At 48.6% G+C, this 13,814-nt stretch overlaps 1 protein-coding gene across 1 annotated transcript in view; it reads left to right on the top strand.

The window, feature by feature from the left end:
* ALPL (alkaline phosphatase, biomineralization associated) overlaps nt 1–5,752 on the top strand; it is a 60,162-nt gene extending 54,410 nt beyond the window's left edge. The window contains exons 11-12 of the mRNA XM_081203106.1: nt 3,549–3,668; nt 4,588–5,752. Coding sequence (XP_081059232.1) covers nt 3,549–3,668; nt 4,588–4,859 — 392 coding nt within the window. The 3' untranslated portion in view covers nt 4,860–5,752. The remainder of the gene's footprint in view (nt 1–3,548; nt 3,669–4,587) is intronic.
* Nucleotides 5,753–13,814: the final 8,062 nt, after the last annotated feature.

The following is a 13,814-nucleotide window of genomic DNA, read 5'->3' as shown; positions in this document are numbered from 1 at the left end:
AAAGATACATTTGTGGTTAACGTTTACAGTGTTTTGGAATATTTCCCAGAGCAGAGTTACAAACTTCTAGCAGGCAGGCATGGTTTTAGTTTTTTTAAAAAATAACTTCATGCGCACTTCAGAATCATTCGGCTTTCCTGCAGCAAAACAGGACCCCTGCTGATGATCAGGGATATCAGAAAATTCACATGAAAACAGAAACAGGAGTGGAAATTACCGAGGTTCACTAACTTGTCCCGTGTTTGGAACAGAAATCAATGTAGCAGAAATCAATTAGGCATTCACTGCTGCCGCTACTGCTTTCAGTCTGCAAACAGTACGAAATGGATTACATTGTTTTGCCCCATTTACATTGTGTTTCCTTGGCATTGAAATGAATGGTGTGGAATAACGTAATAACAACACAATTTATCTAATTAATTACATAAATTGTGTAAGTTGCATACTCTTGCCACAGAAGACAGGGAAACCAATATCTTTCTGGCAGAAGCCGAACTGCAGAGGAATGCAAACACTGCTGTATGCCTTGAAATTCAGCACAGAACGGTTAATCATTTCTCGCAGACTGTCTCGCCAGAGTGGTGCATGCTCTGGCTGTCTTCCGTTTGGACTACTGCAATGTGCTCTACATGAGGCTACCTTTGAAGGTGACTCGGAAACTGCAATTAATCCAGAATGTGGCAGCTAGATTGGTGACTGGGAGCGGCCGCCGGGACCACATAACCCTAAAGGGTCTTCACTGGCTCCCAGTACGTTTCCGAGCACAATTCAAAGTGTTGGTGCTGACATTTAAAGCCCTAAACGGCCTCGGCCCAGTGTACAGGAAGGAGCATCTCCATCCCCACCGTTCAGTCCGGACACTGAAGTCCAGCTTCAAGGGCCTTCTGGCGGTTCCCTCCCTGTGAGAAGCGAGGTTACAAGGAACCAGGCAGAGGGCCTTCTCAGTAGCGGTGCCCGCCCTGTGGAACACCCTCCCATCAGATGTCAAGGAGTTTAAAAAAACTACACAACTTTCAGAAGACATTTGAAGGCAGCCCTGTGTAAAATAATAATAATTAATGTTTGGTTTTTTAATGTGGTTTTATTACGCTGGAACTTGGAAACTTCCCAGAGTGGCTGGGGCAACCCAGTCAACCGAGCAGGTTATAAGTGTTGTTGTTGTTGTTGTTGTTGTTGTTGTTGTTGTTGTTGTTGATATTGTTAAAACTGGCAGGGCATCTATTTCTCAGGAATTGCCATCCAGCTCTGCCTTGCTGAAATGCAGATGGGATTGCTACATGGCTCTAATCACTTATCACCTTAAAAAAAAAAAAAAGATATCAGAAAGATGTTCCTGCCCAGAGCTTCGTGGATGCTCCACATAATTCCACCCCCCCACCACTGCAACTGATTTATATTAAGTATTTATATGTTGCCCTATTACCTGTCTGGCCAATCAAAAGTTGAACACGAGCCAGCAATGTGACACAGCAGCCAAAAAGGCTAATGCGATTTTTAGGCTGGTTTAACAGAACTCTTGTTTCCAAGTCGCAAGAAGCATCAGTTCTGCTTTATTCTGCATTACTCTGAGCTTGTATGCTGTGTTCAGTTCAGGTGCTGCACTTAAAGAAGAACGTAGGCAAACTAGAAGAGTTTCAAACAAAGATTGGAAAGGCTAAGAGGAACCAGGTGTGTTTAGCCCAGGGAAGCGAAGATTGTCTGGGAACATGGCTGCATTCTCCGAAGGTGATTTGTGCTCACGATGCTATAAGGGCATTCACACCCAACCGCGTTTCCCAGACTGTTTATGCCTGCAAAAACACAGAGGCGATATACACCAGTCAGTGCATATCCCATAACTCCATAGTGTTGTCATGCCTTTAACGTCCTGGTTAATTTGGGTCCTGCTTCTGTCGCGCCAATGCATCGTCATCGTGACAAGGACGCTTTGCTCAATAAAACACCAGTAAAACACCATTGAACTGCAGGTGTCCCACTGAGTGACCTGGAGAAAGTGAACAGAGGAAAGCTTTTCTCCCTCTCAACTTAACACTGGAACTCATGGGTATTCAATGAAGCTGAATGTTAGGACAGAGGAAAGAAAGTCCTTCTTCATGCAGCAAGCACATAGTTAAACTGCGGAACTCCTTCCCACAGGAGGTAGAATCATAGAAGCGTAAAGTTGGAAGGAAACCCAGGGACCATCTAGTCCAGCCCCCTGCAATGCAGGAATCTCAATTAAAGCATCCATGGCAGATCCCAGGTAGCGACGGCCACCAACCTGTCAGGCTTCGGGGAATCAGCTTCCTCCCCCCGTGGCAGTAGATAAGAAGATCAAACAAAAGGAAGGTCTTACCAGTTAGAATCTTTAATAATCACAGCGAGAGAACAAAGAACACATCTCCTAGAAATGGCAGTGCTCCCAATTAAGGATCACACACCCCTCCATCCCTATTAATCTACGTCATTCCTACATCTTGAGCTTGCACCTTCTGCGCTTTCTGTTCTTAGACTTCCTGAGCTCTTCGTGACCTTGGGCAGAGCAGAGGAATGATGTCCAGCGACTGTGAATCTGTTAACCCTCTCTTTTCCAGTGTTTCTTCTCCTAGCTGTTCCCCATCCAGTATTTCCCAGCTTCTGCCTTCTGAACTGTGCCCCTCGGCAAACCACTGTTCCAAATCTATACTGTCTTCATGCTCCTGGGAAGATTCAGGATCAGGATCAGGGGGAGGGGGTGGCTCCCACCATTCTTCCTCAGTGCAGCCCTCCTCAGCACCATCCCTGACACAGCTTGGGTGTGCTGGGCCCGGGGTAACCGAAGCAACGTGGTCCTGAATCCAAGGGTTCTGCGAGGAGTCAGTCCAACAGGGCCAAGGCAGGCCACGAGGCAGGAAACCAGGCAAGGTCAGGCACAGGGTCTCAGGCAGATTCTAGCAAACAGCAAGGTTGCTCCCGCAACCTGGGGTGGGGTCTGACAGCCTTTTGTCTTTGTCGGGGTAATGGCTGGTCCTGATCCCCTGGTGACTCACCTCCCTGTCGCGCCCGAAGTTGAGCACTCCTCCTGCAAGTACTCAGGTCTCTCCTTCTCTCAGACCTTGGTCTCTGCAGCTTGGGAGATGTTGGTAGGTTACTAGACCCAGAGGCCGCCTCAGCCTCTCCTAACCCAACTGGTAGTGGAGCAGCTGTAAGTGATGGCCCAGCTGAAGGCAACGAGGTAATCCCCGCATCTGGAGCCAGGGCAGGCTCAGGCCCCTGACTCGGCCCAGCTGGTGTTTGTTGCAGGGGAACCTGTGCAGACTGGGGCTCTTCAGGATCAGCCTCAGACTTGGTTCAGGTGCCGCCTGAGGCAAAGGACCCGGTGCGGACTGAGACTCCTCTGGTTCCGAGTCTGAGCCCGAGTCCCAGGCCATCACACTGGGTGACTTTAAAAAAGGATTCGACAAATTCACAGTTATTAAACTATGATGAAAACGATAACAACAACAACAATAATGATGATGATAATAAATATTTTAGTGGCTGCGTAAGGTCTGTCTAGTGCTTCCTTTCTTCTTTTCCCCTTAACTTAGGTCTGGCCCCGATGCAGAGTGACGTGGACAAAAAACCTTTCACCTCCATCCTCTACGGGAATGGACCCGGGTACAGAGTCATCGATGGAGAGAGAGAGAACGTGTCCACAGTGAACTTCAGTGAGTCCCTGCCCTATAGGGGACACCCCTACCCCACCCCCAGTCACCCCTGCCTACACCCCCTCCCTCCACTTCCACTCTGCCATAATGGTGGTGGTAATTCTAACCGGGGGCGGGGGGGCAGTGTTCTAAGTTTTAAGATGGGTTCTAACTCTTCACTGGTTCTATCAGGTTGCGTTTCGTACCGCTAAGTTGCTTTGAGACTTTTTCCTTGTGCTAAGCGGCTAAGAAGTCTAATAACTGTAATAAAGAGAAATGTGTGGGAATGTTCAGGGTGGCAGGAGAGGATATATTGTTTATTAATATCCTTCCTAACTTTCACTAGCAAGCTCCTTTATGCAGCAGAGTTACATTCCCCTTTTTATATGCACAGCAGATAGCTGGTTGCAGGCTCGTGTGAGCCTCTCACTATTACACAATTCAGTCTGTCTCAGATTGAATTGCAAGTTCCCTTGAATCCCTCTTAAAAGAATAAAGACCTGACAATCTTATTCAAAGTCAATAAAAGAAGTTTACTCACATCAGTTCACAGTGGTATTCCTGGAGGCAGACTTAGTTACAAATATGTACATGTGGATCTACCCCATATGGGGGAATAATCCCAGTGCTTCTGCTAGCTGAGAGCTAACAGAGCAGTCCTAGCTAGAAGTTGGTCAAACGGCGAAGGAAGTCAAAAAGAGGAAGGTGTGCTGCGTGACTCGTCCTTTTGTTACCTGGACAGGTAAGGTCACGCCCACATGCGAAAGGAAGGATGCTCTAGCCAGGAGGAACAGCAAGGTTCGACTGGCTGGACCAAACATTCCCTCGCATGTCCACTCTAGGAAAACAAAGAATGTTGTACTTGACTGCCTCTCATGGATCACATCCCACAAAACACACCCTGATAAGTGTTTCCTCCATTTTCCCACTCCCTCTCTAGCGGATGCCAACTACCAGGCTCAGTCCGCCGTCCCAATGCGCATGGAGACGCATGGAGGGGAAGACGTGGCCATCTTCGCCAAGGGGCCCATGGCGCACCTCCTCCACGGAGTCCATGAGCAGAACTACATCCCACACGTCATGGCCTATGCCGCCTGCATTGGTGAGAACACGGGCCACTGCCGCTCCGGAGCGCCCACAAGGAGCCCGTCGGGACTCCTCGCCGCGACCCCCATGTTCTTCTCCCTCGCTCTGCTCAGGCTGCTGTTCTAAAGGCTCGCCTTCGGAGTGCTCCTCTGCCGGTTGAGCCTGACTGCGCAGCGTCCGGGGCTCCACAACCTGCCTCTGGAAATGGGGTTCAGGTTTCAGTGACGGAGTGCACCTCTTTGCTGCGACTGACCAATCGCTAGGAATTTCCATTCCAGGCTCGAAGGCACCGGGGGCACCGGGTCAAACATCACTGTTTGTTTTGGATGTTCCAGGAGCAACGCCAGCCTGACATTCTGAGATGTTTTCTCCGGCAACTTCCTCAATGAAGATAAGAACGCCGTAGGGCTCTGTTGCATGGGAAGGGCATGCTCTGCGTTTTTTGTTTTTCCTTCTCTTTGCTGAAGTGTCTCTTACTTCACCAGAACGTTTTAACTGCCTGCTGCCTTAAAGGCTTGTCACCTTCCTTTCTTCTGCAAAGGCAGGCTCCCCTAAAAGATAAAAAAAACAAAAACCACCTGCTCTTCCTTCTCAATCCATTTTTCCTGATTTATATTGTGAGCAGTGGGAGTTCTTCCGCCGATCAACCAGCTCAAAACCAGCCATGAAATTTAAGTTCAAAGAAGCAGAGGGTTATCGTTCCCCTACCCCACAGGCCTCTGAACTTTGTGATTCCTCTTTCCCAACGATGGGGACAGCCGATTCCATCTGGCTACATAGCAGAAAGAGAGACAGTGGGACGCACCAAGACTCTCCTTTGGGAGACATTTGGGCTCCCGTCTCCTTGAACCTCTTTCCATTCCTTCATTCCAAGGACTTCTGCGACTTGTTTGCTTTCCCCCCTTCTCCTTCCCAGTCCCCTTTTCTTCTTTTCACACATATTTTATTAGTGCTTTTTGTAAATGGCTCCGGGAGCCCTTTTGGGTGTGGGTGTGCGTGTGTATGAAGTAAAACAGTTACGCAAAACAAAACAAAACAAAACAAAACAAAACACAAAACACAAAGAAATAACTAGAGGAATGCTCAGCTTGATTTGTTCATATGCAGTGGGGGTTTTTAATGGGGGGACGCGGGGGTGCGCATACCCCTAAACATTTCGTGAATCTAAGTTTGGCCTCACGGAGGGGCAGTACCGTATTTTTTGCTCTAGAAGACTCACTTTTCCCCTCCTAAAAAGTAAGGGGCAATGTGTGTGCGTCTTATGGAGCGAATGCAGGCTGCGCAGCTATCCCAGAAGCCAGAACAGCAAGAGGGATTGCTGCTTTCACTGTGCAGCGATCCCTCTTGCTGTTCTTGCTTCTGAGATTCAGAATATTTTTTTTCTTGTTTTCCTTCTCCAAAAACTAGGTGCGTCTTGTGGTCTGGTGCGTCTTATAGAGCAAAAAATACGGTATTTCAATATGAGTAGAAAAATGAGAGTACCCCTAAACATTTTTTTTTTAAGGAAAAAAGCACTGGTCACATGTATGCACCTAACCCTTAGCAAAACCATGCCTGAATGATAAACCAGGCAGGGTGGGTGTGTTTTAAGCGGTCATTGGTTGTAACACCACAAGTTCTGCAGCATTTGAAATCCTACGCTTTTGTTTAAAGCAACGAGCGAATGTTGATTGTATGTTTAAAGAAATGAACTCTGAAGTTTTTAAGTGGCAGAGAACTTGCGCTGGGAGGATGAGGGGCTCTGTTTGATGTGGCGTGAGCCATGCTCATGTGGTGTGCTGTGGCGTTGGGGCTGGGGAAAGGGCTGGCTCTCCTCTCTGATGCTATCTCTGCACGCAGCTTGCAACGTTAGCCAGCCATGCGATCCCTTCCGACCTGTTTCAGTTCCGGGGAGCGTCTTTAGCCCTCCAGATGTTGTTAGCCTCCAGCCAGCTCTTAGGGTGGCAGCAAACCCTGCAACATCTGCATGGCACACGAGGGACAGCCGAGATCTATCCAAAATGGTTTCACTTTGTGTGGGCAACACAGAGAGTTCCGCCGCCTTTGCTTCTCCAACTTTGTCCTTGGAGGGAATTAGATAGTTGCTGGAACTGCAATGCTGGGAGGCAGCTGGAGGGTGTCTTAAGCCAACAACCTGCATCACAAACCCTGCAGCCTTCAAAACCCTTTTTTGAATTGCTTTGCATCCTCCACATGCAGAGGTGCTGCCCCTGCAGTGGATAGAAGAGCTGCAAAGCAAGTCCCGGGAGCAGGCTCAGATTTGAACTCTGAGCTTGCTCCATCCCACTGGAGCAATCACAGAGTCAACCATTAGCTCAAGACTTCTCTGATGGCTCAAGGAGGTTAAAGGCAGCGCCCTGTATCCAGGGCCGGCCCTGCCGTTGTGCAAAAAGAGGAGACAGTGCCTCAGGTGGCGGATGCTGGAGGGAGCAGGCCCTGGCTTCCTAAGCTCCTGCACGCATGCATGCACTCACGAACACAAAGCCATCCCCTTCCACATCTGCTCTATACTAAAAACCTGCTGTATACTAAATACCCTCTCCTGGCCACCCCAAATAGCCTGCTGCCTGAGTGGACAGCAGACAAAGTCCAGGGCAAGGGATGTGCACTAGCAGAATCTCCAGTGTGGTGTAGTGGTTAAGAGCGGTAGTCTCGTAATCTGGGGAACCGGGTTCGCGTCTCCGCTCCTCCACATGCAGCTGCTGGGTGACCTTGGGCCAGTCACACTTCTCTGAAGTCTCTCAGCCCCACTCACCTCACAGAGTGTTTGTTGTGGGGGAGGAAGGGAAAGGAGAATGTTAGCCGCTTTGAGACTCCTTAAAGGGAGTAAAAGGCGGGATATCAAATCCAAACTCCTCCTCCTCCTCCTCCTCCTCCTCCTTAAAATCGGCTCCAGGAGAGGATTAGGCAAAGGCCATAGTTCAGTGGTAGGGCATCTGCCTTGCAAGCATAAGGTCCCAGTTCCAGTCTCCAGTGGCACGCCTACGTAGGGCTGGGAGAAAACCATGGTGACCCACTGCTGCCAGTCATTCAGTAAAAGGCAGCTCCCTGATTTCCTCAGTCCAGCTATCAGCCTAGTTCAGTAGTCTCCAACCCGTTGCGACCCAAGACCTGCCTTCAACCCAAGCACTCCTTTGGGGGCACGTTTATTCATAGGCGCCGACTCCATGGGGCCTGAGGGGGCCCGAGCCCCCTCAAAAATTCGTTTGGAGGGCTCCGCCCCCCCAATAATTTAAAAAAATTATTAGGCACCTTGCCAAAAACCGCGCAGGGGACTCCGGTGCGCGCCTCCCAAAGTGACCGGGAGCTCCTGAGAAGGGGCGGGCAGGTCGGTCAGTCAGAGGAAGACCCCCAGCGGCGGGACTTTAGAAAGGAATGGAGCCGCGGGGCCGAGGAACGGCGTATTCGTCGCTGGCAAGGGACCGGGATGAGGGGAGAATGGAGGGGACGGGAGTTCCCGCCGCCGGAGCGGGGCTTTTTTTCTGGGTTCGGCTAAGGTGGCGTTGGTAGGAGGGGGTGGCCGCCTCCCGGCGCGAAGCCTGGGGAGGGCAGGCCGGTTCTTGCATGCAAAAGCACCACTGCCATCCTGCCGCCAGTATGGACCCCGGTATGGGCCCCCCCAATATTTTTTATAAGTCGGCGCCCCTGCATTTATTCATTGTTCCCCGCATAGTTGCATGGTGGCTGTGCTGTTGTGACACCCGCCTTTGACCAGCTAGCGACCCAGCGGTGGGTCCCAACCGGTCAACTGAAACCCAGTGGCCTAAGTCAGCTTCTGTCCGTTCAAAGTGGCGCCATTTTGTCCCTTCTCTCAGGCAGCAGAATGCCTTGAGCTGGGCCCGCAGCCCAATTCTAATTAACCAGAACGAGTTATTCCCTGTTCCTCATAATACTTGAACTTCGGGGCGGTTCAATGAAAGACGTTTGGTTGGAAGCAAGTTCAGGGCGAAACAAAAAAAGCCCTTCTTCATATAGTATGTAATTTGCAGGCTTCATCACCGCCAAGTTCTAGGGAGTGCCAATGGCTTTGAGTGGGGGTAGGGTGGCAGGTGATGACACGGCTGGCTAGGGACATTTTGGTGCTGCAGGCATATAGTACCATCCCGACGGCTGCCCCCTTGCCCATACTGACGCACTTCAGGTACCAGTGAGTGGTACAGGCACGACTGCAGGGGCACGGTGGGGAGAGACCCAGATAATAATAATAATAATAATAATAATAATAATAATAATAATAATAAACCTTTATTGTCACTACACCACCTGTGTGCAGTGAAATTAAAGGAGCCCTTTAACACTCAGTCTTGTTCGCACTCTGCGTGCTTGTTGGAAGTCAATTGCACCACTATTATTTTTTCCACTCAGCAGCTCAACAGCCCACGGATAAAAACTGTTCTTTAACCTGTTGGTGCAGCTGACTATACTTCTGTATCTCCTGCCCAAAGGTAGGAGATTAAAGAGGTGCTGGCCGGGATGTGCGTCGTCCCTGGGAATTTTCCTCGCTCTCCTGAGGCAGCGGCCTCCTGCGATGTCATTTAGCAAACTCAGGAGACAGCCCATGATATCATGTGCTGTATTCACCACCCTCTATAGGGACTTCCTGTCCGTGGCTGTCAAACAAGCGTACCACACTGTAATACAGTATGAAAGGACAGTTTCTGTTGTGGACCGGTACAAAGAGATAATCAGTTTTTGTGTGACATTGTTCTTACGCAAGACCCTAAGGAAATGGAGTCTCTGTTGGGCCTTCCTAACCACCTGGCCGCCCAAGGTGGGCTTAGGCCCTCCAAGTGCCCCTCTTTTCTAGGGGCAGTCCCAGACTTACAGAAGCCATCCCAGTTCCTGATTTGATCCCAGAATGTCCTGCTTTTCATTGGAGAAATGGGGGGTATGGAGTTATGTGACCTCTGAGCCAAGGAGATAAGTAACTAGACATTCTTTAGAAGACATCTGAAGGCAGCCCTGTACAGGGAAGTTTTTTTTTTTTAAAAAAAAGGTTTAATATTTTATTATGTTTTTATATATGTTGGAAGCTTCCCAGAGTAGCTGGGGCAAGCCAGTTATTATTATGGATTAAAGGGACCCCTGACCATTAGGTCCAGTCGTGGCCGACTCTGGCGTTGCGGCTCTCATCTCGCTTTACTGGCCGAGAGAGCCGGCTTACAGCTTCCAGGTCATGTGGCCAGCATAACTAAGCCGCTTCTGGCGAACCAGAGCAGCGCACGGAAACACCGTTTACCTTCCCGCCGGAGCGGTACCTATTTATCTACTTGCGCTTTGATGTGCTTTCGAACTGCTAGGTTGGCAGGAGCAGGGACCGAGCAACGGGAGCTCACCCCGTCGTGGGGATTCGAACTGCCGACCTTCTGCTCGGCAAGCCCTAGGTTCTGTGGTTTAACCCAGAGCGCCACCCGCGTCCCTCTATTATGGATTAGGACGTCCCTATTTTCATCGGGAAAATGTTGGAGGGTGTCTGTCTAAATAGAATCTGCCACTGAATGCTACCAGTTTCTGCCAGGACTGAGGCTGTTGGGAGTCAAAAGTCCAACACAATTTGGAGGGCCACAGGCTCCTCAGGCCTGTCTTATGTGTTTATATCAGTTCAGTCTAGTCTTGCCTATTAGGACACCAACTGGGGTGGGGGAGGCCGCTGGGGATGGGAGGACACAAGAGAATAGTTCGCACTTAAAGACAAACCTACCTAATTTTCTCTTTCCGAAACCAGGTGCGAACAAAAGCACAGGCACCCTTGCAATTTGCCCGCCTCTGAATTTTGCAATGCGGTCCTCCAGCCAAGTCATGGGGTGTGAAAATTCACATGCTAGGGCAAAGCATGGATTAAACTGCATATAATAACGTATGCAAATGCATGGCATTAGGAAAACTGCTTTGCGAAAGGGTGGGTTTTAGAGAAAATTGCACGCGAAAATGTGCCTACTGGTAACCCGCATGTTTTGTGGGGGTTACATTCCAGGGATAGCATGTAAATAATAATATTTTTTTTTTTATTGTTCGTACCTTGCCCATCTGACTGGGCTGCCCCAGCCACTCTGGGCGGCTTCCAGCATATTCAAAAACACAATGAAACATTAAACATTAAAATTTTCCTGATACCGGGCTGCCTTCAGAAGTCTTCTAAGGTTGTCTAGTTACTTATCTCCTTGACATCTAATTGTGGGGGCGTGTTCCACAGGGAGGACATCACTACCAAGAAGGCGCTCAGCCAAAATAGTGTATAGCCAAAACAACCATTTAAAAACAGGGGAAATAGCTCACAACAAACACAGTTCAGCACTTAAACCAGTCCAGCAAGCAAGGCGGAGGACTTAAAAGCTCTTTTCGTGCTGCAAAAACGTACCTCAAAAAGAGCTTTTAAGCTACTCTCCTTTAGCACGTTTAATAACCACGTAAAGTTTAAACCACACATGTTCAATACACGAAAGCGGAGGTCTACCTACATTAGGGGAAGATGGCACTAAAAGGCGGAAGAGATTTTAAAAACAAACAAACCACAAACTGATGTGGAACTGTGAAGGCCTGGGCTTAAGATCGGAGAGGTTTAGAAGATCGGAGAGGAGTGGAAGTTGATTCCGATTTGCCCATCTTGAATAGAGATGCGTTGCCTGAGCATGTTTGTCACTGAACAGGGAGAAACCTCCTTTCAGTCGCCCCTGCAGGGGCCAGGTATACTGAGCAAAGATTTGTCCCCCTTTCACCTGCAGACAGAAGGAAGATCCAAGCTTGGCTGCTGCTCACTTGTGGAATTAAACGCTTGCTGCCAAAGCAAAGGATTTGCAGAGATGCTGGCATCAAACTTTGCTGAAAGAGAGAGTTGTTGTTGTTGTTGATGATGATGTTGTGTGTGTTTTATAAATCAGAGTCCCTGTTGATTGATTTTCTTGTTGTCCTTTGGCATAACTTTTTTAAAAATTTGAAATAAAATTATTTTTGAACAGCTGGAGAACTGAGTGTTTTGAAGGAAACAGGGGCGACATCACACAGGTGTTCCAGAACCACAGACCTGACTTTGGGAACATAGTTGCTCAGAAAATGACTAAAGAGCTGTTGTGTCCTTTTCTTGTGAGAATCCAGGGCCCCCCCTTCATCAAGCCAGCACAACGGCTGACCAGATTATTACTATAATTACAGTATTATATTATATATTTCTGATATCCTTCCTGCTACCTTGATAGGGACTCACAGACGTACAGATAAAATGGGAACAGCTAAAAATGGGGGGGGGGAGATTCCCATTTAAAACGATTTAACATTAATGAATTAAAACTATCACCTAACTAGCTACCTATAAGATTTATTCAAAACATACCAGATAATTACAATAAAAGCAGCACAGCGCCAGCCCATTTATTAAAAGCAGTCAGTTCCCAAAAGCCTGTTGGAAGAAGAAAACCTTCACATTCTGGTGGAAAGGACATCAAGGAAGGAGCCAGTCATAGAATTGCAGATTTGTAGAGATGGAAAGGGACCCCTAGAGTCATCTAGTCCAACCCCCTGCAATGCAGAAATCTCAGTTGAAGCATCCATGACAGATGGCCATCCAACCTCTGTTCAAAAACCTCCAAGGAAGGTTGGAGGGAGAGTCTGGCTCCTCTAGGCAGGGAATTCCAAAGATGTCTTCTTCTCCTTCTTTGGCGATCACTTTTAGCCAAGTAAGATTGTCTTCCATAAACACAGTTTTAACTGCGAGTCCGTAAGTGACTCGCCAATTCTGGATCCACATGTCCTTCCACAGTGGGGACATAGGTTTCCATGCGGGAGTTGATCACGGTGAGGGTTTGCCAAGTGTGCCGTCCTCTTAGCACGTATCTCCCTTGCATCCTGGGTTTGAGCGTCTTCAAAATCCATTACTCCTTTGGTAAAGGCTGTTCTCCAGTTGGAGCACTCGCAGGCCAGTGTTCCCCAGGTGTCAGTGTCTATCCTCCATTTTTAAAGATTTGCCTTGAGAGAATCTTTAAACGTCTTTTGTTGACCACCAGCATTACGCTTTCTATTTTTAAGTTTGGAATAGAGCAGTTGCTTTGGAAGACGATCATCAGGCATCCGCACAACATGGCCAGTCCAACAAAGTTGAAGAATCACTGCAATGATTCCAAAGCAATGATTCCAAAGATGTATGGGAGAAGCCACTGAGAAGGCTCGCTCCCATGTCCCCACCAAGAGCTCCTGTAGAGTAGGGAGACCGAAGATCTCAGAGCCCATTAAGCCCTTGGCCCTCGAACCGTTTCCAGCAACTGGCATTCAGAAGCATTTCTGACTCTGACCGTAGAGGCAGAGCACAGCAATCATGGCTGGTAGCCCCTTGAAAGCCATTTCCACAAATTTGCCTAATCCTCTTTTGTTGTTGTTGTTGTTAGTCATTTAGTCATGTCCGACTCTTCGTGACACCCTGGACCAGAGCACGCCAGGCATTCCTGTCTTCCATGGCCTCCCGCAGTTTAGTCAAACTCATGCTGGTAGCTTCCAGAACACTGTCCCACCATCTCGTCCTCCGTCGTCCCCTTCTCCTTGTGCCCTCCATCTTTCCCAACATCAGGGTCTTTTCCAGGGAGTCTTCTCTTCTCATGAGGTGGCCAAAGTATTGGAGCCTCAGCTTCAGGATCTGTCCTTCCAGTGAGCACTCAGGGCTGATTTCCTTCAGAATGGAGAGGTTTGATCTTCTTGCAGTCCATGGGACTCTCAAGAGTCTCCTCCAGCACCATAATTCAAAAGCATCCATTCTTCGGCGATCAGCCTTCTTTATGGTCCAGCTCTCGCTTCCATACATCACTACTGGGAAAACCATAGCTTTAACTATACGGACCTTTGTTGGCAATCCTCTTTTAAAGCCACCCAACTTGGTGGTCGTCACTGTCTCCTGTGGGAGGGAGTTCCATAGATTAACAACTTGCCAAGTAAAGAAGCCCTTCCTTTTGAGCCTCCTGAATCTTCCAGCATTCAGAAGATGAACTCTTGCAACGAAAAGCTGTAAGAGAAACGCACAAAGTCCGGTTCCCTCGAAAGAGCATGCAGCTGTTCTAGGTCATTTCATCCAGAGTTCATCCTTCAGGCTTAAGTGCTTTG

The sequence above is a fragment of the Podarcis bocagei genome (genome assembly GCF_964188305.1).
Source record: "Podarcis bocagei genome assembly, chromosome: 7".
Classification (NCBI taxonomy): domain Eukaryota; kingdom Metazoa; phylum Chordata; class Lepidosauria; order Squamata; family Lacertidae; genus Podarcis; species Podarcis bocagei.
Note: the sequence above shows the minus strand (reverse complement) of the source record. Positions and strands in the feature narration are given on the sequence as shown.